The sequence below is a fragment of the Atta cephalotes genome (assembly GCF_000143395.1).
Source record: "Atta cephalotes unplaced genomic scaffold scaffold00005, whole genome shotgun sequence".
Taxonomy (NCBI): Eukaryota; Metazoa; Arthropoda; class Insecta; order Hymenoptera; family Formicidae; genus Atta; species Atta cephalotes.
Genome location: NW_012130069.1, coordinates 1,038,909 through 1,053,833, shown reverse-complemented (window position 1 = coordinate 1,053,833; position 14,925 = coordinate 1,038,909). Strand labels below are relative to the sequence as shown.

At 31.8% G+C, this 14,925-nt stretch overlaps 3 protein-coding genes and 1 non-coding gene across 4 annotated transcripts in view; 1 reads left to right on the top strand and 3 right to left on the bottom strand.

The window, feature by feature from the left end:
• Positions 1-2,302: 2,302 nt before the first annotated feature.
• Positions 2,303-2,375, bottom strand: Trnav-aac. Its single transcript has one exon. It is a non-coding gene; the product is annotated as a tRNA-Val (tRNA).
• Positions 2,376-2,800: 425 nt separating this feature from the next.
• Positions 2,801-4,455, bottom strand: LOC105626252 (60S ribosomal protein L36). The gene is made up of 4 exons (XM_012207557.1): positions 4,419-4,455; positions 4,083-4,221; positions 3,643-3,777; positions 2,801-3,021 (listed from the first exon to the last, which is right to left on the bottom strand). The coding sequence occupies exons 2-4, from the start codon at positions 4,218-4,220 to the stop codon at positions 2,938-2,940; spliced, it is 357 nt and encodes a 118-aa protein (XP_012062947.1). The 5' UTR covers position 4,221; positions 4,419-4,455; the 3' UTR covers positions 2,801-2,937.
• Positions 4,456-5,243: 788 nt separating this feature from the next.
• Positions 5,244-8,963, top strand: LOC105626253 (probable nucleolar GTP-binding protein 1). Its single transcript, XM_012207558.1, has 9 exons — positions 5,244-5,291; positions 6,199-6,473; positions 6,550-6,787; positions 6,864-7,106; positions 7,175-7,429; positions 7,510-7,794; positions 7,871-8,149; positions 8,301-8,444; positions 8,690-8,963. Exons 1-9 carry the CDS (start codon positions 5,244-5,246, stop codon positions 8,843-8,845), a joined length of 1,923 nt encoding a protein of 640 aa, XP_012062948.1. The 3' UTR covers positions 8,846-8,963.
• Positions 8,964-12,434: 3,471 nt separating this feature from the next.
• Positions 12,435-14,925, bottom strand: part of LOC105626512 — a gene marked incomplete at its 5' end in the record, with an annotated part of 46,405 nt that continues 43,914 nt past the window's right edge. Inside the window, one exon of the mRNA XM_012207811.1 lies at positions 12,435-13,240. Within this exon, the coding sequence (XP_012063201.1) occupies positions 12,435-13,240 (806 nt within the window). The remainder of the gene's footprint in view (positions 13,241-14,925) is intronic.

Sequence of the window (14,925 nt, the reverse complement as noted above, 5' to 3'; positions counted from 1 at the left end):
ATGATCACATATAAATGTAATAATCTTTTAAGTTATATATATAATTATATAGAATATTATATTACATACTCGCAATTATATTTGTTGTGAACAAAACAGTGCAAAAATTTTTTTTTTTTAATATTTTTCAATTATTATTTTTGTATAAAGAAAAGTTATACGAGGGAAAAGAAACATATATATTTTACATATAATTGTATCTATTTATACTATATATTTTATATTAAAAAGTTATTATTTTTACATTAAAAAGTTATTAGATTTTTGTAGAACTATCAGTATTTGTATGACATTTCTAATAAGTGGAAATTCTATTATCCAAAATTTTATATAGTTATTGTTAGTAAGCAAAAATCTATACACACACACACACATACACACACACACACACACACACACACACACACACATATGGATATATATATATACATATATATATATATGTATTACTGATGCGTGACATTTTGTAATTGTAAAAAGTATAATAAGATGTTTTTGTCCATGCAAAATAGATAAGGCATTGTTGAATATTAACAATTTTGTGAAAGATCAAAAAATTTCTTTGTCATTATGAATCTATTGTAATATAATCAATAATTATTCTATTTGAATGATACAACGAAAGTAAAGTTACAAAAATTTTGTTATTTGTATCATAAATTTTTGCATGCCAAAGATTTCAGTTCTAAATTATGAATTTACATGAGTCAAGATAAAAATGGGAAAATATAAAAACTTTCTATGTCATCAGTTTCTTTTAAACAATCCATATATGAGTTTACGATTAAAAGTAATCTATTCACCATAGATCACTTTCTTAAATTATCCCTGTTTTTTGCTCTCTTTCATTCTAAATAGAAAAACAAAAGATTGAATTATATATAATTAAAATATGCATCTTTTGATCCTCTAGAAGAAAGCATAAAAGTTATTAGAAGAACATCTTTCAAGAGGAGGTCACAAGAAGCATAGTTAAATGATTTGATTTAAATTTCGCGCTGTTTGCGTAATAAGATGGCAATGTTATCTATAATTGGTATAGTAGTTAGTACACTTTATTAGCTATTTTTATTACACCGAGACTATTAAAGACCGTCAACTTTAGGTAAATTTTCGGCGGTATAAAAAGGATTTGGAGGTAATTAAAGAACGCTGACTATTATCGACAATTGATATAAATTTGCTATTATTAACATATAATAAATATTTGACTTATGCATTATTATTATTCAATTCATGATTTTTTTATTATATAAATGTTCCATAAATAAATGTGCATACTTGTAAAGCTATAATATCCTATATTGCAGAAAAATTACAATTTTTTTCTTTGCAGTTATCATCTCTGTTGATAATCAAACTTTGACGATACATTGAAATCACAATTTTAAAGAAAAATCGAGTATTATTGAGTTCTAAATACATAAATACATCTATTAAACTAATAAATCCTAAAATAAATACAATTTATTAGTTTTTAACTCTTAATCACTTCAATATTCTCAACGAAACAAACTCCTGTAAAGATGTCTTTAATAGTATCTCGTCGATGCCGTTTATGATTACCGACATCGTCTAATTTTTGTATCACTCTGTCGCTTATCTTGTAACCTTCTATCTTTCCTCTTCAACATGTTTTCCTAATAACTTTTACGATTTTTCGAAGGTATCGAGAGGCACGTGTTTCAATTCTCATCTTGCTTCTTGGACTAAATGTCTTGGAGAATGCTAAATTTATACAAAAGCATTTTAAAGTATTGTAAAAAAAAATAATATATGGAATATAATGTATATATTATAAAATTATTATTCAATTCTGTTTTAAAGTTACGTAATTTAATAATTTTGACATAATTTTAATAACAGCTAATAATAATGAAACAATAAAATTTAATATGAACATATATATTAATAATTAAACTGATTAGCTTGAGATTCATATTTTTATAATTAATAAAGATGTTTTTTTACCTCTTTGATTGTGAATTATAAAGAAGATTGTGAATTATAAAGAAACTTATTAATTATTATATTAGTAGCTATAGGGTACGTTCCGATATTTACTGCCAGTACTGAAAATCTATAGCATACGTATACTGTATAGTTTCAGCTGCGGCAGTGAATATTGAAACGTACTCTTAGTTATTATTTTGTTTGATAACAATATTTACAAAACAAAATCAATTTCAATAAAACAATTTCAATAAAACGGTGGATTACGTTCAGTAAATATTTTACATTTACAATAATTAATAATGATAAAAATAAAAAAAATATATTATGTTTTTTTCGAGACAAAAAATGTTTCCGCCCGGGATCGAACCGGGGACCTTCCGCGTGTTAGGCGGATGTGATAACCACTACACCACGGAAACTGATGAAATTGACTTCTTTATTTTAGGTATATCTAATACAAGAGATATATAAAATTTTAACAAATCACATTTAATATTTTTAAATATTATACCAAAGTTAGTATTAAATACTACTATAATATCGATTGTTTTTCAATCCATTTTTCTTTGTTACAATTAATATTTATTTAATATTGATAAATAAATTTTATCTATAGTTAATAAAATCTTGTTTCATTTCTTATTATTAGTAATTAATTTAATTATAGTAATGCATAAACAACTTTTTATTATATTTTGAATTGTTAAAAACTAATTTTAAAATTATTGAAAATTATTTCTACTATTTAAGTCTTTTATAACTTATAGTTGGAACAATATATATAGCTTCTCTATCAAGTCGGACGAAAATAGGTCATGAAAATAAAATGAATGAATGGGCTATCAAGTATTTGCTCAATTTATTTGAATCGAAGATGGTAAAAGCATCGAGTATTCTTGAATAATGTATTCTATCTGTATCGAGATCGAAATATTGATTTATTCAAGTACATATAGTGGTTTACAATTTTAACAGATATAATTAATGATGAGCTGCTTTCCTCATCTGTACCAGGATATTTCCAAGCTCCTCTCGCTTCCTCTTGGCACGAATGTGTGTACCCAACTAAAAAATAAAACATCTTATTAAAAAAATAAAGTTTAAGAACTCTACTTCTCGCTTCCTAAAAAAAGTTTTGATATTTTTAATAAGTATCCATGTTCTGCACACAACTGACTTTTCCCCTGCAGCACGTTTACAAAAATCTAATACGAACCAATTTAATACTAAAAGATAATAATCAATTATTAATTTTAAGCACTAAAAGTATTGAACAATGAAGTTTTTAATACTTAAAATAAGAAATTAATTTTTATCTTTCAGTAATTGGCTGGTGTTAGATTTTTGTATAAAAGCAGTAGAGAATATTAAACATTTTGAAATTGTTAGGATGGTGAGAGAAACTATTCTAAGTTCTTGAACAAAAGAATTAACAAGTCACATTTGAACAATTCACCAATTTGATCAATGTGATTTTTTCTAGAAAACCTAAGATCTCAGAGCAATTTTTAACATCATGGACATAAAATCCTTAGCTTTTTAAATCCTTCATATTTTTTTTATTCAGTTATCAATATTCTATTAAGGCATAAAGCAAAACTCAGAGCATGAAATTATATGACACTATTATATAGTTCTGTTGAAATCTGCTATTGTCTACTAAAACTTGCGAGAAAAGACATTTACTCTTCTTTTCAAGAATTTCAAGGCGCGTTTATCCTTTGACACCTTCAGCAATTCCATAGCGCGTTTTTCATAAGGGGCATGTCCTGTAACTTCCCGGATCAGATCCCTTACAAACTTGCTGTGCTTGGTTTGTCTCTGCAAGGAGAAATTGAGAATAAATAATAACATGTGAATAATAACACAAGAAAGAGAAGATAAATAAGCTTCTGATAATAAATTATGATGCATCGGTTCTTTGATCAATACATGTACAATAATGATGTCCACAATCAAGAGAATGTTTGTAACTATTGAAAGTTTTCTTAATATTGGTTGGATTATATTTTTAGATCAATACTTTTAAAGAAATAGTCAGCGAAGAAAACTTTTAACAGTTGCAAAATAAATATTCTACTGAACGCGGTAAATGAGAGAATTATGGGTATACATTTTCCACTTACTCCTTTTATCCTGGATGGTCGTACACAGACGGTCTTGGTCCTTTCCTTCGCAGGTATATTTTTGATTTTAGACACGCGAATCTTCGTCGTTTTGTGACCCTTATTGAGGCCAACAGCCAACTCGTATCTCGGAGCCATCCTGTGGACAGAGATCAGTTTTTTTTTAGGTTATCTTAGACAACATCGATCATTGCAAAAACGCGTGAGTCGTGTCTCAATACAGCGAATTATAAATTCAACTTAAATATCGGAGCGAAGAAATCGCTCAAATTTCTTTGATCAGAAACGGATTACAATAATATTTCACGATTTGAAATCTTGTTGAACCATGCTAACCTTAGCAACGAACGTCCACGCGTCGAAAAAGAGTTTCCATTCCATACCATTCCATACAGACGCATCAGGCGCATGCGCAACAAATTCTAAATTCCGAAATGATCGGAGTAATTTAACTTATTTGATCAATGTGAAATATGTAAATTATTTCATGGTAAAGAATTGATGGAAATAAAACAATAATTGGCAAGAGAAAGGCGATGAGATATAATAATTTCACTGCAAAGATGTGCAAATTCAATGATAATTCCGTTGAAAATTTTTCTTAAATATCTTTATATAATTTTTTAATTTTTTAAATATAATTTTTTATAATTTTTATATAAATTTTAGAATTTTTCAAAATTGTGTATATATAATTTTTTAGAAAACTTTATTTAGATGACTTTTTAGAAAATCAAAATTTTTTTATACAAATTGGAACACTTTGCTGAGAAAGTCTATATCTTCTCTAGAATTCTTCTTCATATAAGTAAATTCTGAAATATTCTCATTTAGTCCTGATAATAAGACGTGTCATTAATGTCCTAGTATTTCTTCCGTTCATTTTTCTTTTGAGAACGAAACATTTCAGCAATGATTTCCCGCGTAAATAGTAAAATATTACATTTCCGCTGCGGGACATTCCGACATTAGTCTCTTCCGCTAGAAGATTTATAACCTCAAATTACCCAAATTGTTTAGGGACACGTGGTTTTTAAAATCAAAGGAAACGGTAGAGTAAATGAAATATCCTCTGTTTTCTCGAAAGAATAGGTATTTAATAAAAAAAGAAAGAAAAGTTACGTTGTCTCTTTAACGCGGAATTTAATCAACTAAAAGAAAATGGTTTTGTACAATTTCAAGAAAATTGCGGTTGTCCCAACTGCGAAGGTTAGTTAACATTTGTGATCTGTAATTTTATATATTTATGTCATAACGTTTATTATATTAAGTGCAATATTTATTATAATACAAGGAACAATCAGAAAGTAAAGTGAATTTTATTTCGTATAATATAGATTAGCAAAATATGTATGTATATAAAATATCACTTCTCAACATGATCCAGCTTTGTGATACATTTCATATAACGAAAAAAGTTTCTGGCTGTTCTCGAAATTATGTATATACTTCTTGGATTGATATTTACAATTGGTTCTTATTTTAAGATTGCTTTATATAAATAATATCTTAAGATGCTAAGATTGATTTGACATCTTAAGACTTATAGCAGTCTTAAATATGAAAATCGACTATAAATACCAGTCCTAAATTCTACAGCTAGAATTTGTCTAAGATCTTAAATAGTATTTTACTAATATAGCTCTGTAATTAACTTATGACATCTCAAGATTATACTTAAGACGATCTTAAATATAAGAATTGACTAGAAATATCGACTTTAAACTCTAGAACAATTGAAATTAGTCAGCTATGCAATAACTTCTTTAATAATCAAAAATAATGAAAATCAGAAGTAGTAAGATCGGAGTTATAAGATATATGAAAGAAATTAAATTTCTGAAGTTATTTATAATTTAGGAAATGATGCATAGCTATATGCATCATATGTGCTCTTTGAGAGCAGCCAAAAATCTTTTTTACAGATAGAATCAGAATATTATTTGATTATTATATAAAATGTTCCAAAGCTAGGAGAAATGACTTTGTATATACATTTTGTGTACATGTATGTTGTGCATATGAAAAATAAATAAAAATCATTTTTCAATTTTTCCTTATATTTTTATATTACAATATTTTTTCACAAAACTGACTTTTATCTTCTTCAACGTAGGACTTCATTGATATAATTTTGTCGAAAACACAACGGAAGACACCAACCGTTATTCATAAACAATATAAGATCACGAGGATACGTGCTTTCTATACGCGAAAGGTGAAATTCACTCAACAGAATTTTCATGATAAATTATCCCAGATAATACAAGAGTTTCCTAAGCTGGATGATGTTCATCCATTCTATGCTGATTTGATGAATGTCCTGTATGATAAGGATCATTATAAGTTGGCTCTTGGACAGATAAATACAGCGAGGCATTTAATTGACAAGTAAGAAAACAATGATTTACATATAACTCGCAAGATTTGTTCTAATTGTCTTACAAAATATATTTTTTGATTACAGAGTAGCGAAGGATTATGTTCGTCTTTTAAAGTTCGGAGATTCATTATATCGGTGTAAACTGCTGAAGAAAGCCGCTCTGGGTCGAATGGCCACAATTATGAAGAAACAGGCAGCTAATTTAACATATCTTGAGCAAGTCCGTCAACACTTGGCTCGATTGCCAAGTATAGATCCTTACACGCGTACGATAATTATATGCGGATTCCCAAATGTTGGCAAGAGCAGTTTTATTAATAAAGTAAATAATACATAATAATTTTATGATTATTTTGTCTATAATTAGTATTTAATATATAATGTGATTCATTCTATAGATTACTCGAGCCGATGTAGAGGTTCAACCATATGCATTCACAACAAAATCTTTGTTTGTGGGGCATACTGATTATAAATATTTGAGATGGCAAATAATAGACACACCTGGAATATTGGATCATCCGCTGGAAGAGAGAAACGTCATCGAAATGCAAGCGGTAACTGCTCTCGCTCACTTGCGAGCCGCTGTACTTTACTTCTGCGACTTGTCGGAGCAATGTGGTCATACTTTGGAAGAACAAGTGAGCTGTGGAATATAATACTTGTGATTTTTAACATTAATGTTCTAAATCCTATTTTGTTTATATAGGTAAAACTTTTTGAATCCATAAAACCTTTATTCACGAACAAGCCTTTAATAATAGTCATGAATAAAGTGGATATCGTACATTTGGAAGAATTATCTCCGGAGAAGAGGGCTGTTCTGAAGCCATTCGAGAACGATACGAATATACCTGTGCTAGAAATGAGCACTATCACCGATTTTGGCGTGATGGAAGTGAAACTGGAGGCTTGCGAGCGACTTCTAGCCTTCAGAGTCGATCAAAAAATCAAGACTAAAAAGGTAATTAATTCAAAGATCTTTTAACGCAAAATCCGCATGCAAAATATGCAGTTGTAATGCACAATTTGCAATGATTATAGGTGGAAGGACTTCTTCACCGATTGCACATTGCTCAACCTAAAAGCATAGATCCTAATCGCGTCCCGTGTATACCGGAGAGCGTTCTGAAGAAGAGGCAGGCTGCTGCGGAGAAAGCCATAAGGAAGCGTAAATTGGAGAGGGAGATAGAAGAGGAAATGGGAGATGACTATGTACTTGATCTGAAGAAAAATTACGATATTGAGGGAGATCAGAAATACGATATCATTCCGGAGATATGGGAAGGTCATAATATAGCGGATTACATAGACTCAGATATCTTTGAAGTCAGTACAAATTTGATTGTATCAATGCATGATGGCCAAAGCAAAACATGTTTCTATACCGTTTTTTCATTTTCAGAAATTAAATCAACTTGAAAAGGAAGAGCAGTTGAGGGAAGAGGCCGGTTTCTATGATTATAAGATACCAGAGTTATCGGAAACGATGCGCGAGATCGAACAGCTGGCGAAACAGATTCGTGAGAAGAAGTTCGTCATGAAGGACGAGGCGCGAATATTAAAGGCTTCTACGAAACCGATTATGCCGCGTACAGCCGCAGCTAAGATCCGCGATCGATCAGTCGCGAGATTGAAGGAGCAGATGGAAGATCTGGGTGTGGATATGGAAGATTCTGAAAACGTAAGTATTTAAAGTTTTCAAGAAGATAGTTTAGAACAATTTTTTATATCGTACTATGTTAATTCAGTCATTGCTCTATGGTAATTTATTAATTCTATTATATCAAGTATTATATATATTATGTTATATTCTGTATTAATTGCAACTATAGGCGCATTTCAAACGAATGAGAGGACGGTCCAGGTCGCGCTCAGAACCTGCTAGGAAACGCATGCGTGTGGAATCGGCATCACAGTCGCGTGCTCGCAGCGTCTCGAGACCACCGCGGGATGAAATGGGTGTTAAAAACGTAGAAGTAAGAGATAAATAGACAAATAGAATAAATTTCAAGATTTCAGTGCAGCAGTGATCTATTTTAGAAAAATTAATGTTAAAATGAAGACACAATTAAAGTTAGATTAAATTTGCTCAACTTCCTTAAAAAATATAGATTATTGAAGAGCTGAATATCTCATTTTAATTATTTTCAATTTATGAAAGCATATTTATTTACACGATAAATGAAAATATAGAATTTATCCTTGCTTACGTTTATTGCAGATGAAGATGAAGCTGAAAAACATAGCTCATAAGACACAGAAGAAGAAAATAGCCAAGAAAGGTCTCAAGGGAGAAGGTGATCGTTTTATTGGCAATAAAATGCCGAAGCATTTATTCTCTGGCAAAAGAGGAATCGGCAAAACGTCCAGGAGATAAAGCTTTCACTTATATTTCATACACTAATGATTCTTCATTTATATTATATATCTCTGTGTATATAAAACAAAACCGTCATCTTTGTAAATGTACTTTTCAATCCAGATTTTGTATTCAAGATATTGTTGCAAAATATTTCATTTATTGACGCGGATACTGTCGCTGACCTATTTCTATTTGATTTATAATCAATGATGCGATTACAGTTTGTGAATGAAACTCACGTGTTTATTGAGGAGAGAGCGAAGATCGCTTTTTCTTTATCATTATCGGTCACTAAATAGTCTGTTTTGAAAATAGTATTTTTTGTGACAATTCCGTGTAGCATGAATGCGCGTGGTTGCATAATGCATACAAGGTAACCTTCGAACTCGAGACGGGGTGAGTAGCGGCGTCACACTTAATAAAATTTTATTGCTATCGTGGCCAGATAACCCCTCGCGTCGATTGTAGCTTCCACATTACATTCTATTATAAAATCACAACAGTCGTCTCGAAACATTGATTAAACAATTGTATGATTTAATTTTGAAATTCTATAAAACATTACAATTTTATAAATAATAATAATAGAATATTGATAAATTAATACTTAAATCAGAAGTTGCTCTAATTTCGTTACTTTAAATATTTGAGTTTTAACTGTTAAAACATGGAATTAAAAATTTGAAATATTGTGAAAAAAAATGTGATTTTTTGTGGCATTAAAAATAATCATTTGACAGAATTTTTTCCAATTATGATTTAGTTAAATATCACCATAAAGCGATAGAAGATAGAAGAATGAGCTTTTTTTTATTTAGAAAAAAGCTGTTTTGTGTATTAATTATGTATAACGATCATTGACTAGCGCAAATTTTGTATTTGACTTTCGTTAGCTTTTCCGAAGATCTCGATTTGCTAATGATGAAAATTGATACAAAATTGTAAGGAGAAAATTCTGTCTGTATTTTATAAAAATACATTTTGAAATTCGCGCCGCGAATTATCAAAAATAAGAAGAAAACGGGCGAGTTCAAGTCAGCAAAGCGGTTAGATCTGCTTGTCGAGCAAATGAAGCATGATTGGTTCTTACTTGTGGATCCAACCAATCATGTTTAAAAGCTCGGCGAGCAGATCTAGTCGCTTTGCTCACTTGAATTCGCCCATTACTTCTTCCAAATCATGTTCTCCTAATATCCTGAATTTAGCTGCTGAATTTAATTTGCATCTTTTTATTTAAATTTGTATCAATTTGCATCTTTTGAAGAGCGAGATATTTGATTCGTATTTTGAGATTGTATAACTTCTTACAGCAATATGTTGTTCTAATAATTTTGTGGAGTGTAACGAAAGACTTATATTCCAAGTCTCTCTTATCTCACTGCAATAGTCAGTCCACAAAAAGTTATAAATTAAATAAATTTAAAAGAAATTCGATCATGATTATAAATGAGCCAATTTATAGAGAAAAAAATTTTAAATATATTCTAGATAAATATTGTCGAAATTTAAGAAAAAAAGAGGAAGATAAAAAGAACATCATATATTGTTTACTTATGAAGTTACAATATAAATAAATATTATAACTCTTCGAATCTTTGAAGTGAATTATTTAGGGCCGGTTGTTTCATTTTTAGATAAACTATGTGGTAATTTACTTATTAGATAAACAAAAGAGTAAAAGAATAAGAATATAAGAGAGTAAGAGAGTAAAACAGTGAGTTGAAGTTTACCGAAAGGTGGAACAAGCCTAAGTCTAATAAATTCTATTCCTTTATTAGTAAGGAATTGATGTAAAATTAAGACAATTGTAAAAAGCGACGGTATTCCTTGGTATAAGATCAATCTAAATTTTGTTTTAATTGTAATTTATTTAGATTTATCAACGCGCAGTGATAGGAAATGAAAGAGAAATAAGCACGTCTTTTTATTGAAAACTGATAAATCATATATTTAAGACTTCGCTAAATGGATCTCCATCATCAGATAAGTTGACAATAAGAGGGACAAGAATAATGATAATAAAAAGGCGCCGCTGAGTGGTGGTTAATTAGATTATAATTTTACAATAATGCACGCGATCATAAATTTTTATACAATTTACATCGGACGCGTTAGAAAAACAATGATCTTGTTTCTCTTGATTTTGTTGTTCGATAAATATGCGATGCACATTCGATAAAATGCGAATAATATTATTATCTCACAGATAAAACTCGAAATATGCATACATGGAGATTACAATGCAGCAGCGGCTATCGATCGATGTAAATCTCATGGAAAATATGTAATGAAATTTTTGCGAGAACAAAAAACATTCGTATTAACACATTCGTATTAAACTGCTTACGGGAAAGAGAAATCGAAAGATTTATTTGGGACTCAGAGATTCCATTCGTAATACTCTATAGGAACTAAACGAAACCTCGATACAAAGTAGGTTCGATAAGAGCGAAGACTTTAGCTTGTGTCATAAAATTACATTAACATCAGACATCGATCCGCTCGTTTCGCAGAAGCCTAGCGTGATTGTAATAAATTAACAGATAGAGGATATGCGTTACAAGATGATGTTATGGCATTTCGGGGGGATGCTCATCCGACTAAAACAAGAAGACGTTACAGAAATCTATTAATACTGGCCAATTTAAGAATTTATTACTCGCATTTTTTAAAAAGAAAAAATTATGAAAAAATTATAAATTTTTCTATATTGTATTTGAAAATAATACAAGAGATTTGGTGATGATTTGGATGGAACTTCAAGGATCAAAAATTATTTTAATAAGAAGGCATGTTTTTAAAAAATAATTAAGATAAAATGAGAAAAATTACATTTTAAAATTATATTATAAAATACTATAAAATTGTATTAAATATTTTAAATATTAACCTTACTGAACTTTCATACATGTATATAAAATATTTATTTTTATATAGAAAGATAAATTCCCAATTTCAGGCACTTTTTACAAAAATATCTAATACAACCTTAATACCGAAAAACAATAATTAATTACTTATTTTAAGTATTAAAATTGCTGTTTAGTGTTTTTAGTACTCCAAATAAATAATTATAATTATTGTCTTTCAGTAATAAATTAGCTTACATTGGCCAATATTAGATTTCTGTTAGAATAGTCATTGCTCACGATTATCGACGATTCGCAACGATTCGCTTCCGTTTAGCCGGGTCTAGATGTAGTGAGAATGTCCTAATAATATAAAATACGATCGCTATATAATAAGGAATATAATGACAAGTAAATATCGTTAGTATCACAGTCGATGCGAGACCCTGGGTCTGTGCGAGCTTTTACAGGGTCTGAGTATTCGGTGATGCCTTGGATCGTCCGAATCGTATGAAGAAAGAAAAGAGAGAAATAATGGAAGTCTAGAGGGATCGCGGACGTGCACGAAAATCTTAAAGTCAAATGACGGTACATTCTTTTTACTTTCGCCATTATCAGTATATTTATTAATAGTTGTATCTAATATCTTAACACACGCGAATGTGGAATGGCATCACCGAACCGCAATTCGGACGATTCTTTGGTGAGTCCTCGGCCATGGTAGACTGTTTCACTCTCTTTTCCTCTCCTCTTTTTTACGAGCAGGCGCACTCCAACACCTGGATGTTCTTCCAATAGGAAACCTTCAGCTGCGTTGATTGATTCTCATCGAAGTAGACAATCATCAACTGGTCGAGCTTGCTGGGTGCGCAGCACGGTTTAGGTACCCTCTTCCGGTCCTCCTTCCACAACAGACTCTGCAGCAGAGCGTGATGATGTGCTGGATTGTATCGGGGTGGGCAACGGCCCTTACAATAGCCGGCATCGAAGCCCTTCGGATATACGATGAACTCGAAGCCCTTCAGATCCTTGAACATCACCGTCAGCTCGTGCCGGCAACATTTCTTGTTGTTGTCACCCTTACACCGGCTGCGCCGGCCCTTGTGCAATGGCATCAATTCCTCGGGAGTGGACCTCTTTCTTCTACCACTTCCAGGCTCCGATGTGGTGAACACGTTCAACGTTGCATGGGAAACCTCGCGTCGTGTCGGCCGACCGTCGTGAAGAAATTCCAGTTCGAGGCCGTGGTTCTCCAGACCATCCTCAAGCCAGCTCGAAGTCGCTTCGGTGGAGTCCAATTCCATCCATCGAGAATCCGTTGGCTCGCCCTGCGGGATCTCGCGCCGCAGCAGGAGACGCCGAGAGACCGGTGTGCGGAGATAGATCAGCGCCTCGAGATCGCGTGGACGTCTGTGATCGCCTTCGAGGAGGAATCTCAGGGACGCATGATCGATCGTGATGTCCTCCGCGTTGCCGGAAACCGCGACGGGAAAGTACAGGGAGTGACGGTGGTACTCTCCCCTCAGGCTGAAGCCAAGGCTCGATTTGTTCCCCGGATGCTCTGTAATGAAAAAGAGCCGCTGATGAGTACATATATCGTTACGTAAATGACAAGTTGTGAAGTTGGCAAATTCGCGTCATCGCGATAGCTTCTAAATCGGATAACGATTTTATGTCACGATGGCCATTAACGAATTCTAATTACAATATTAAATATGTAAATGCTATTACATAGATGCAAATTATGAACATGTAAATTGTCTTTGATACTTATCCAGAGAGAAGACATTAATATTATTAGTAGAATGTAATGCATCCCATAATATTATAGTACTATGTAATGGCAATATCGCCTCGGCAAAATGTAATTAATTACTAATAGAGAATGTTGCGCGTTACGCAACACTACCATCGAAGCGCGTAAATGAAGAATCACAGATTCTTGCGTATTAATTAGCGCGGGGGAAAAACTCTTCGTTTAGGTTACAATTGAATTCTTGCAACAATGACACGGAAGGCTGAGCAAGAGTCTTGCTCGTAATCATGACTCAGTTTCGCTTTGTCATCATTGTCAATGTATTCGTGCTACACACTTACATATATACCTATACCTTGAGATTTACCGATTATATTCACGGTAAATTTAGAGCGACGAAGAACAGCTCGCCTATTGTCTACGTTTATACCGCAATGGGAATGAACCTTTCCGTGACTCTTGAACAAAACCAGATGACCGAAAAAGAAAGCGTAAACAGATTTAAATTCAAGTCGATGTTAATTTACGGGATGACGCTTTATGGAATAGAATATCGCTCCAGTTTTGTCCTCCGCAGACAAACCGAAAAATCTTCACACTTTACGCACATTTGTCATAATGACAGAACTAAAAATTATTATTTTATTTTCAAAAAAGAACAGAAACAAAGAAAAAAGAAAGGACATATTTTCATTATTCTAAAATCAATTATTACATCAAAATTACAATTAATAATTACAAAATTTTAATGATTCAAATCATTCAAACTTTCTTTCAAAAAGACTTTGTCGCAAAACTTTTTGCAGCATTGATCATTATACTTGAGTTTCCCACGCTTATTTATTGCTAACTTAAATGATCCAACAAAATTATTAGATCTATATCTACTAAATGTCTGAATATTTTTGATTTGCGATATTGTTGTAGCGAATACACACGGAAAAATTCGATCATTCTTTCCACGTAAGCGATATATTTTTTATCACATACTTTACAGAAAAAAAAAAGTTTTTTCCAAGTATTGCTTAATAATGAATGTTTAGCTAAAATAAATTATTGGCAACGATAAATAAACGATAATCTTTTGTAATTTAATTAGAATAACATACTTGGTATGTTAGTCAAATTTATATATGACACAAAATAAGGCGTGACGATTCGTGATCTGATGATTCGTGCGATCGTAGTTCCTTTCGCGCTCGAACTAAATTTTCAATGAAAGCGCGAGATGGTTAACGAAAGAGTAGCAAACGGAAACTGCGTTTTGTCGGGGTTGCTTTAAAAGTGACATTACATAAATGACAGGAACTGTTGAATTCCCAGTCGACCGACGCACGCTGTCACAATTCTCTCACGCGTATTTACGGATGCAGAATATGCAGATGCACGTGCGTTCCGCGACGAACATTCTTGCCTCGGTGGAAGATCTGTGTTATTCGCTCACGTAAATATATTGGCAGAGGGATTTTCGCGAATCGAAACTCTGCCGG